The 12,032-nt window shown below is 34.9% G+C and overlaps 2 protein-coding genes across 2 annotated transcripts; one reads left to right on the top strand and one right to left on the bottom strand.

Annotated features, from left to right (window-relative positions):
* The first annotated feature begins 10,037 nt into the window (after positions 1 to 10,037).
* Positions 10,038 to 10,724, top strand: LOC115885916. Its single transcript, XM_030904945.1, has one exon. The coding sequence runs from the start codon at positions 10,038 to 10,040 to the stop codon at positions 10,722 to 10,724; it is 687 nt and encodes a 228-aa protein (XP_030760805.1).
* Positions 10,725 to 11,252: 528 nt separating this feature from the next.
* Positions 11,253 to 11,738, bottom strand: LOC115885917 (craniofacial development protein 2-like). The gene has a single exon (XM_030904946.1). It carries the CDS (start codon positions 11,736 to 11,738, stop codon positions 11,253 to 11,255), a length of 486 nt encoding a protein of 161 aa, XP_030760806.1.
* Positions 11,739 to 12,032: the final 294 nt, after the last annotated feature.

Consider the following 12,032-nt stretch of genomic DNA (forward strand, 5'->3'; position numbering starts at 1 on the left):
TGATTTTAAAATTTGTTGTTAATATAACAAATTAGTTCTGTAATTATTATTATTTAATAAACCAACGTTGCCACACACAAAAATTTAGAGACTATATTATTTTTAAATAGGATCTAATATAAATAATTTTGACATCTAATTTGTTGTTTATATTTTGCTACTACTTAAAAAAAATATTTATATTAAATGATTTTAAATTTTGTTGTTAATAGGTATAACAAATTATTACTGTTATTATTATTTATTAAACCAGTCTTTGCTTAAAAACATTAAAAATAATTTTCCTACATCCAAAATAACAAGTATTATTGCAGTGTAACTACAGAATATTAATAAAAAAAATGCAGAATATATAGACATACTATCCCTAACTAACTAAAGCCAAACAATAATATTCTTTGCTAATATCAACTAATACCAAAATATGGCAACAGCGCCCTTCATAATGTATTTTCTGTGTAAATACTAGCACCTTAATAAAAAAAATAATATGTCCTTATCTATATCTGACTCCGCAAAAAATCAAAGATGCCGGCTTCTTTCATAGCATTGCCACCGACCGCTGTCGGGTTGTCAGAAACCTACGTCGCGTCGCCGGGCGACAACTAAAATTCAGTTAATATTTTATTATAATCGATCCTGACGAATAAATGAATTTCATAAATGAATGAATTTTATAAATGAATGGTTTTTGCTGCCGAATTACTAGAATACAATATTTCAAGGCAGATGACGGATCTATTCGATAATTTTTATTCGAATAGTTTTCAACGAATGTTTTCTTACTAACTATCGAATTATTCGAATGAATTGCAACTATCGAATGTTTCGATAGTATTCATTCGATAGTTCCCACTACTAATTTAGACAGATCGTATACAGGGTGTCCCAGGCTGAGCGTGCATTAGAAGTTTCTAGAGAACCACAATATCTAGATCGGAGATTTTTTGCACATTGTTGTTTTACAACGAGATCTATCAATTAAAAATATTTTCAATATGGCGGCACTTCCGGAAATATCGGAAGTTGACAGCAACTTTCTTATTTTAAATGGGTACCCCCATTTTTTATTACATATTTAAACCCTCTGTAAAATTTTATGAATTTCGATAAATACTCTATACCTAACATTAACCGTTTTTGAGAAAAAGAATATTTAAAATTTTTGGACGAAAAAAACTACCTGTCAAAAAAAAATGTATAGCCTAAATGCCAAATTTAGTGATTACCACAGCCATTATGCCATAAAGAGAAGACATGTGGCTACCTATTTCAAAAATTAAATTGTTCAAATGTCATATAATAATGGCGGTACCTGTCATGGAGTTGAGCGATTAAAAAATTATCATAAATCATTTTTTTTCAAATGGAAACCCACTTTTTTAGTTCACTAGTGCAAAGGTTTTCCAATTCGTTACTTTTTGAGTATACATGTTCCTATACCTAAAACAAATCGTTTTCCAGTTATTTAAGATATAGTTTGAAAACATATATATTTTTCTTGATTTTATCTAGCTTCCTTTGACATTAGGTAAGTGTCAAACAGTCAGACAATTTATTTCCATCTGTCAGAAAACGAATTATTTGAATTTCCTATATTATAAATACTGCCTGCCCCCCCCTTAAAAGTTTGAAGAGTGTATTTATAAAAATATATCTCGTATTTTCACTTTTTAGTAATATCTAATGGTTGATATTATTAATAATATGATCGAAAAAAAAACCTTGAGCAAAGTTGGCTTGGAAATGATGATAGATAACATACTGCTTTTTGAACAAAGTGTCACAATATGATATGGCCAGATCTATTGTTTTGCATCACCTGACGTTTAAAGTCATAGGCTACTGGTTAAAATTAGTAGTGGGAACTATCGAATGAATACTATCGAAACATTCGATAGTTGCAATTCATTCGAATAATTCGATAGTTAGTAAGAAAACATTCGTTGAAAACTATTCGAATAAAAATTATCGAATAGATCCGTCATCTGCCTTGAAATATTGTATTCTAGTAATTCGGCAGCAAAAACCATTCATTTATGAAATTCATTTATTCGTCAGGATCGATTATAATAAAATATTAACTGAATTTTAGTTGTCGCCCGGCGACGTAGGTTTTTTTCCGAGAAACCCGACAGCGGTCGGTGGCAATGCTATGAAGGAAGCCGGCATCTTTGATTTTTTTGCGCAGTCAGATATACATAAGGACACATTATTTTTTTTATTGAGGTGCTAGTATTTACACAGAAAATACATTATGAATGGCGCTGTTGCCATATTTTGGTATTAGTTGATATTAGCAAAGAATATTATTGTTTGGCTTTAGTTAGTTAGGGATAGTATGTCTATATATTCTGCATTTTTTTTATTAATATTCTGTTGTTACATTACAATAATACTTGTTATTTTGGATGTAGGAAAATGATTTTTAATGTTTTTAAGCAAAGACTGGTTTAATAAATAATAATAACAGTAATAATTTGTTATACCTATTAACAACAAAATTTAAAATCATTTAATATAAATATTTTTTTTAAGTAGTAGCAAAATATAAACAACAAATTAGATGTCAAAATTATTTATATTAGATCCTATTTAAAAATAATATAGTCCCTAAATTTTTTGGCAACGTTGGTTTATTAAATAATAATAATTACAGAACTAATTTGTTATAATAACAACAAATTTTAAAATCATGAAATATAAACATTTATTAATTTTCTAAGCATGCGGTGTAATGGAAGGAAAATATAAATAAAAAATTAGAAATCAAAATTATTTATATTGGGTGCTTTATATTACTATTTAAAAATTATATTTACTTTTACTGGCATTTACTTTAAAAAATAAATGAAATATTTCTTCGCAAAAAACTACATGTAAGAGAATTACCATAAACAAAATACAAACATCGTTAACTTTTTTTTAAATTGGCACGTGTAAAACTTTCATTTTAATTTTCTCACCCCATAGTTTGAGTTCGATAACCATTTATTTAACCACATTACTTATATATAATTATTAAGTTCAACTAATTCACATTATTAAAACATCTAAAATACAAATATGTATTTTTAAAATTAATTGTAAGTTCATCTAATCTCTCTTAAAAATTGCTACTTCCCAAAATTTCCCATTAAAAAATAGACCATATACCATATAAAATTAAATAATTGAAAGATCGGACTACGGAAAACTACACAAATTATCGAAAAAATTTTGACCACCTGCACATGCACACAATCGTCAATAAATAAAATTAAAAAATAACTACTATTTTAGTATTTTAACTATTTTAATAGACGCAAAAATAGCACAGTATTTATACGGCGAAGTTATAAAAATTTGGAAGAACCAATAATGCACTGACGCATACAAAAATCAAACGAGTACTAAATTTCATTTATCAAAAGCATTCGATAGTCGTGGCTCAACGATAACCATTTAGTCGCACGGCGAGGTTGTCACATATGCTTTAGTTTACAAATGAATGAATGATTTTATTCGAATAAAACCATTCGATAGTTGAAATCATTCATTCATTAACCATTCGATAGTCTAATTCATTCGATAGTTCCCATCGCTAGTTAAAATCAAGAAAAATATACGCTTTAAAACTAAATCTTAAATAACTTAAAAACAATTTATTTTAGGTATAGGAACATATATAGTTAAAAAGTAACAATTTGAAAAGCCTTTTCACTAGTGAAATAAAAAAAGTGGGTTTCTATTTAAAAAAAATGATTTACGATAATTTTTTAATCGCTCAATTCCATGACAGCTGCGGTCATTATTATATGACATTCGAACAATTTCATTTTTGAAATAGATGGCCACATGTCTTCTTTTTATATCACAGTGACTGCGGTAATCACTAAATATGACGTTTAGGCTAGACACAAATTTTCAGAAACGGTCAATGTTAGATATAGAGTGTTTACTATCAAAATTCATAAAATTTTACAGAAAATTTAAGTATGTAATAAAAAATGGGGGCACCCATTTAAAATAAGAAAGTTGCTGTCAACTTCCGGTATTTCCGGAAGTGTCGCCATATTGAAAATATTTTTAATCGATAGATCTCGTTGTGTAACAATGATGTGCAAAAAATCTCCGAGCTAGATGTTGTAGTTCTCTAGAAACGTCTAATGCACGCTCAGCCTGGGGCACCCTGTATATCGACTTTAGTTAACTTATAACTCAAATTTCAACTTACACAACGTCAATTTTACACATGTTTTATTTTTTATCACACGAACTATTAGATGTAGGTAGTATATTAGAAAAAATATGAGATATGAAAGTAGTTTCCAAAAAGTAATAATATATTGGGTGTTGTATTTAAAATAAGACAGATGCTACAACTTTTCAAATGATGGTTACGGCAACTTTGCAATGCTGAAAATATTTTAGAAAGATGGAGCAGGTGCCTTTATGTAAAAATCCAAATTTTCAAAAAAATTCTATTACCGATTCTCCATAAACGTCTAACGTACCATCATCGCCGTGAATCACCCTCTATAAAATATATGTACGGCTGTTTTCATTTTGAAAGTTATAGTTCCCAGCACATTCCATGTGTTTCATTACCATAAAACATTTATTTAAACATATTTCTAATGCACTTTGAGCCTTGCATAATGTAGAAAGCTCCCAACCTATTTAGTTATAAATCAACCAAGAAATACAAAAATTAAATCAACGTGTTCAGATGACGAACAATACCCTTATCTTTTCCAACATATCACACCTCAAAATTTTCAAGAAAGAAAAGGCACGAAAAGGAACCACACCTTTATAACAGTAGTCATCGGGGTATATTGTGACGACAGATTTGCTCAAACGATAGTCTTATCTTCACCTCCATCGTTTTGTATAATTTTCTATGCCTCCCATTTCTCAAAAATGCAACACCGAGAGCACGTCCGGGTTGGTAGTGTACCAAAAAAATACTTTATTTGCTAACTAACTTATTCGGCGCTTGTCACCTACCCCTGTAGATGGTAGCACCGATAAAACAGGGTGACACAAAAAGAGAGAGCGTGCGGAGAATAAAATTTATGTCGTTATATATAGATTGTGCGGTTCGCCACGACATACGTTCATGATTATGGAACAGCTGTCATGTTATTGTGGTTTTCAAAAATTTCAAAGAAAACTGTTTTCTTTGTTTGGTTATAAAAGTATGGTAATCATTTCTGTGTTCAAGAAATATTTTAATTTATACGTGAATATTAATAAAGCTAAATATATTTAAAAAGGAAAATATCTGGGTTATGACTAACGTTATGACTAAAGGAAAATATCTAGTTTGACCAACTTTATTTGCAATATCTTAAGTGCTTTTTCCGTTTGTTGCAAAAGTGACGCCCAAGTATTTAAACAGACATTTTTAATTGTGCAGATTCCTACATCCAACTCATCACGTTCGTCATCACCCACTACCATGTACTCCGTCTTCTTTGTGTTTATTGTTAGGTCCCATTTCAAATATTCCTCATGCAGTTTTCTAAACATATAACTGGAGTCGTCTCTGTCTCCCGCTATTAAGACATGGTCGTTGGCAAAGAGTAAGGTATATTTAGTGTCTTTTCCTACTGAGATTCCCATTCTACGGCATTTTATCTTCCCCAGCCCTTTAATTCTTCCTCCAAATATACTTTGAATAAAGTTGGTGCTAATGAACGCCCTTAAGCCCTTATTCATAAGAAATTCTTGGGAAATCTTGTTTCCAAGTTTAACTGTGCTACTGCAACCTTCGTATAACTTTCTTGTTGCTTGGACATAGCAACTACTGATACCAAAATTTTGCATTGACACCTACAACTTAGTGGGATTGTATCGTATGCCTTCTGTAGATCAATAAATGTCAAGTGGACCGTCCTTCCCCTTTCTAGCCTTTTTTCGATTAGATGCGAGTGAAAATATCATCAGTACATGCAAAGTTAGTTGTTGAACATTTACTAGAATAATGATAGCAAATCTCTGAATGTAGGTTTTTACTAGTTATTGTTAACACTCACTGAATTTTAGCTTCTCCTGTAACCTATACAAGTTTCATATTAAAGAGACCCGTTTTTAGTGGTTACACCACTGCGTTCCCCGGCACCCTTTAGGTGCGCCTCTGCTTCGCCGGGGTACCTCGGCTATATTTTACGCCCACGACGCGACCGTACTGTCGGACACGGGACACGATAACGTTCGCACGATACGCTCTAAGCCCCCTTCGCGGCTAGCGCGGACGCGCGCTTTTGATTAAACGCGGTGTCATTTGTGGAATAAGGGCCATATGTCCGACGAGGCGAGATAGCCGGCGCGGATTGATACGGAAAGAGAAAGAAATGGATAAAAATGCTTGCCTGCTGATAAATTGTTGGGGAGGTGAGTTGACAGGTCGATGGGGCACGCGCCATTTTGTTTTTTTTTTCTTACATCCTGTCATGCATTTCTAACGCTTTTAATAATGCCGCCTCTAATAGAACATAACATCCACAAATAAATCCAACAAAGACATTGTTCCATTATTGACTTTTCAAAATTTTTTTACCGATCTAACCATTATTGCAAATAGACCAGATATTGTATCTCACAGCAAGAGAAGTAAGATCTTCCTCTTAATTGATATGTTCTTTCCGGCAGATCACAACATGCTAAAGAAAGAAAACGAAAAATTATCCAAGTACACCGACCTAAGCATTGACATTAGCAGATCGCTGAAAGAAAAAAAGCAAAACTATGCCAGTGCCAAATTGGTGTTCTAAGTAACATCAGTAAAGGGTTAAGTAAATATCCAGAACAAAGCCCCAATGTGTGAATCACTCGATATGAAAGTCAGAACATCAATGACTAGGCACCGAATGCAGCACCCCATGATTCTCATCGCTATGCATGAAAAGCACATCAGAAGTCTTCAGGATTTCTTTGACCATTTAAATGACACTCTCCTTTCAGCTATTAAGACCGCCCAAGGAATTTCACACCTTTAAAGTTAGCGGGTCAAAGATTACCTGCAGGTACTAAGGGTGTTGTGGAACTAACCGAAGTGTAGAAAGGTAAAGCCTTGCACAGAAGATATCCATCCAACTTATATAACCCCGACGTTGACCGAAATCTGTTATTACGTTTTCTCAAAGATGGAGAGCTCAGAGCTGAGACCGAAAGATTTATTATAGCCATTTCTCTCAACCGTATCCATCTTCTTCGCCAATCACTCCTGCTTCTGTAGTAGGAGTGATATATCAAGTCGCAGGTAGACCAATAATTAAATTTTAATCAATATCAACCAACAAGCGTATAGAAATTCTGTCCACCTCTTTCAACGTTCAGTTTGGTTCAGCAATTTAATCGCAAAATACGTCATTCAATTTCGTTGAATCAACCAAAATGTTGAACCAAATTGAACCGTGAAATTCCACCTTAAAGCCAAAAAATATATATGTTTTAACATTTTTCATTTCCGTCCGTGCAAGGAGAATATTCTTGACGGTGACAGCCGCCGTCAGCCATCTTAATTCAAAGATATATTATATTTTCTGTAATTTTTTGAATGTCGAGACAGAAATTTAGACAAATCGTGTCGTTGGATAAACTATACTCATATTTAATATGTATAGTGCAACGATCCAGCTACGTCGAAACACCGGTTCTCTATAGATCACTGGAGTCAAGCGACGTTAGACGATGCGGGTGGATGGACGGGTGACCGTCTGAAAACTATGTCGTGCTGTTGTTCCATGGCAAGAGTGACCGTAACCTAACACACACTGCTCATTCAAGCCGCGCTGATTCAAGGTCGAATATATCATGAGTAATATTAGACACTCACCAAGTCAACAAAAGGGGACATTAACTCAACATTTACTTATAGTAAAATGTTAGTTAAAGGGCAAATCTGCCTTTCTCCGTTGTAGTTCATTAAATGTAAGGTGTGCAGTTTGTGTGAGTATGTGTGATCATATAGTGATCTATAGTTCATATCAAATAAACTTTTAATCACATGATTAAACTTGACCGGTACAACATTGCCTATTTTTATATATTTTCTTTTAATCAAAAATAAATTAATTATAAATATTTAAAAGTTATTATTTACATCGACAAAACTCACCTTCTTAACAGCACTTAAGGGGCATAAAGGGCCATCACTACCGCTTTAGTTTTACTACCGCTACACCAAGTGACCATCAAAATTGGAGCAGTTACAGTTGTTAATATCTATAAACCCCCTGCTACTGGTTGGACTCCTGAGGTGATAAAAACGCACCCACACCCAAGCGTATACATTGGCGATTTTAACAGTCACCACGAAATGTGGAAATATAGTATTAATGACAACAACGGAAAAGCCTTGGCGAGGTGGGCTGAGGAACAGAACACATACCTCATTTTTGACGCCAAGGATCGGGATACATTCGTATCAGCCGCTTGGAGACGGGAGTATAACCCGGATCTGTGCTTGATCGCGGGATGAGAATAGGCTCTATATATATAGAGCTTATACTTATATAGGCCAGTCGCAACCTCTAGGAGTGTTCTCTCAGACCTTCCACACAGCCAGCATCGCCCAGTGCTCATTACTATAGGACTATCCCTACCGATAATCAGGTTACACCCACGACCGAGATGGAACCTTGGAAAGGCCAACTGGGAAAAGTTTTCTGAACAACTGGACTATACCCTACATTGGATTCCTCCAGTTAGCAAAAACTACGAACGGTTTGTGGGAGCGGTTATCAGCTCATCAAAGGTGGCCAATCTAGGAGATATCGTATTATATATATGATTTGTACGCATAATTTCTTGAAAGCGGAGATCGCGAAATAGCTGACGATCTATTACACAACATCAATATATATATATATATATATATATATATATATATATATATATATATATATATATATATATATATATATATATATATAGACGCCAGAGATGGACAGAAGCTGTTGAAAATCTTGACTTCAAAAAATCAAGTCGACAGGCATGGTCTCTGCTGCGTAAGCTCGGAGGCGCTAAGCCTTTTGAACGCGGAGATGATAGAGTATCACCGTTACGTCCAGAGCCCCTCGAGATCGAACACATACAACTAAAGTTAAAAGAGAACTCAGGGCCCTGAGGGACGCCTGCGCTGCAGACTCCGAATATTCGAGAGGTATTAAAATTGGCGAAATCACAACGGCTCTAATAGAAATTAGATTGGGAAAAGCACCAGAATTTGATGGCATCCACCCAGAGTTCCTCCAACACTGTGGACCCTATACGAAGCAATGGCTAGCAAAATTTTTCACGTTCATCATCTTTCGCACAGGACATATCTCACTCACTTAACCCTACATCCTCATAATCCTCACTCACTTAACCGTACAAAAATCATTGCAATACTAAAACCAGGAAAAACAAGTGATGGGCCAGAGAACTACCGTCCCATCGCCCTGCTAAGTATGGTTTATAAACTGCTTGAGAGAGTGCTACTCAACAGAATCAGTCAAAGAATTTTAGACAGCATTCCCATTGAACATACAGGCTTTCGGCCGCATAGTAGCTGCACAGATCAAGTCTTATCACTGACAACATTTATAGAGGCCGGATTTCAAAAGAAACATGTAGTCGATGCCGCATTTATAGACCTGACAGCAGCATATGACACCGTCTGGAGACAGGGCCTAATATATAAACTGACTCGCGTCATTCCTTGTGTAAGAATATCCAACCGCATTAACAATATGCTGTCAAATAGAACATTCCAGGTTATAATGGGGAATAACAAGAGCAAAACTATGAAACTGAATGACGGTCTTCCTCAGGGGTCGGTTCTTGTCCCCATACTCTGTTTATACATCTCGGACATGCCTGCAACTGAATGACGAAAATTTGATTATACAGACGACTGGACATTGGCAACGGTGCACAGGAGGGTGGAGAATGCTGAAGACCAAACCAAACCAAACCCAACCATTAGCGAGTATTTTAAATAATGGAGACTCCAACCAAGTATCGTAAAAACTAAAGTATCTGCCTTTCATCTTAATAATAAGATGGCAAAGAGAGAATTGCGAGTGTACATGGACAACAAACTACTCACTCACAATAAGCATCCAAAATATCTCGGAGTTACTCTGGACAAGACGCTTACATTTAAAGAACACTTGACAAGAATGATGGCAAAGTTGAGAACACGTAACAACATACTTCAAAAATTATGTGGCACAACTTGGGGCTCATCAGCATCCACCCTGAGATCCTCTGCGCTGGGTTTGGTGTATCCTGTAGCAGAATACTGTGCTCCAGTGTGGCTTAATAGCAAACACACCCGTATGGTCGATACTCAATTAAACCAAACTATGCGCATTATATCAGGGACAATTCGACCAACACCTACAATATGGCTGCCCACACTTAGCAACATAGCTCCTTCCAATTTGCGCCGAGCACATGCCTTGGTCAGAGAGTTTAATAAAATAATGAATAACCCTCAGCTGCAGGTCCATGATGACGTTCCACACATCCAGGGAAATCGACTACGATCAAGACACCCCCCATTGAAGACTGCATATGAGCTGCACCAAAATGATTTTGATATAAATGAGCGATGGAGAGAGAAATGGGAAAATGAGGCAGCTCCAATGTACCATGGTCTACCGTACGTTATTAATGAACCTGCAGGATTCGACCTTCCCAGTGGAACATGGACAACTCTTAACCGCACCAGACTGTGGAGCTGACAGGCAGACTGTCAAACATATAGTACAAGACTGCCCAATAAGAGCATATATGGGCAACTCAAAGAATTTCCTTATGGCTACTCAGGAGGCAATTGATTATATACAACGACTGGATATCTGCTTATGAGACGAATTAGCCTATTTTTTTTTGTGTATGTTTTTTTTTCTTTGTTTATGCAGTTTTTTTATATACATATTTTTTTTTTGTTGTTTATGCAGTTTTCTTATATACATTTTTTTTGTTGTTTATAACATTCTGTGTCCTATAACTTAAGATACTGTGATGTAAGCCATACGCTAAATAAAAAAAAATTAAATAAATAACTACCGCTTTCCCGTTCAAAATATTCTAATAAAGTTGCGATGTTTTTTTTTACGGCTATTACGCTATCTTCATTAAGTATAGTCGATGTTGCTAGAGAAAGTTGATCAAAGTACTGCCTCTATTGTTTCTGACCCCCATTCCAAATGGACCCATCACTTCCTCAGCTTCATCCATTCGTTTCGAAACCTTGGCATTAAAATCTCCTATAAGAAAGGATGAATACATCCAGGAACTGTAATTGCCCTATCGATGTCCTCGTAAAATTGGTCTATTTCGTCTTCTTCGGCTGTACATGTTGGTGCATAGGCTTGGATAATTTTCATTTTAAGTCTACTGTTTAGGCGGAATATTACGTATGCTACGCGCTTGGAAACACTTGCGATGCTTAAAATATCTGAAGCATGCTTTTTATTTATCAAGAAGCCTACACCACCTATTGAGTTGTCCGTTTCGTCTATATGGTAGAGAATGTGTCCTGACTTGAGTGTAGTCCATGCTTCGCCTTGTCTTCTAATTTCGCTCATTCCAATAAAGTCCCAATTAACTTTATCTAATACTTCTTGAAGTTCCAATAGTTTCTCCTCCGTTGATAAGCTTCTAACGTTGTATGTGGCGATTTTGAAAACTCGAGAGCATTTTCGCTTCCGTGTTGTTTTGGATGTCACGAGCTTGTCTCCCCCAGAATCCATGAGACAGACTGATATGTTATCAGTGTGAGATTTTGGACGTATAATAATATAAATAAAATAAAATGTTATAAAAATAAAATAATTAATATATAATGGAAAGAAAGAGATAATTAAACTAAAAGACAACCAAGGGGTCCTAACAACAAATAGAGAAAGGCTGTTGAAAATAACAGAAAACTTTTACACTGAACTATACACAAGTAATCACCAACAAACATACAACAGTCAACAACGTCTGTGCAAAAAGATAGTTAACCAGGAATCAGAGGATATACCGAAAATAACTACAGAAGA

The sequence above is a fragment of the Sitophilus oryzae genome, unplaced genomic scaffold (assembly GCF_002938485.1).
Source record: "Sitophilus oryzae breed Bouriz unplaced genomic scaffold, Soryzae_2.0 scaffold_465_pilon_pilon, whole genome shotgun sequence".
Classification (NCBI taxonomy): Eukaryota; Metazoa; Arthropoda; class Insecta; order Coleoptera; family Curculionidae; genus Sitophilus; species Sitophilus oryzae.

Coding starts and splice junctions, on each gene's coding strand:
- LOC115885916 (XM_030904945.1), top strand. CDS start 10,038: ATGGCAAAGAGAGAATTGCGAGTGTACATGGACAACAAACTACTCACT.
- LOC115885917 (XM_030904946.1), bottom strand. CDS start 11,738: ATGGATTCTGGGGGAGACAAGCTCGTGACATCCAAAACAACACGGAAG.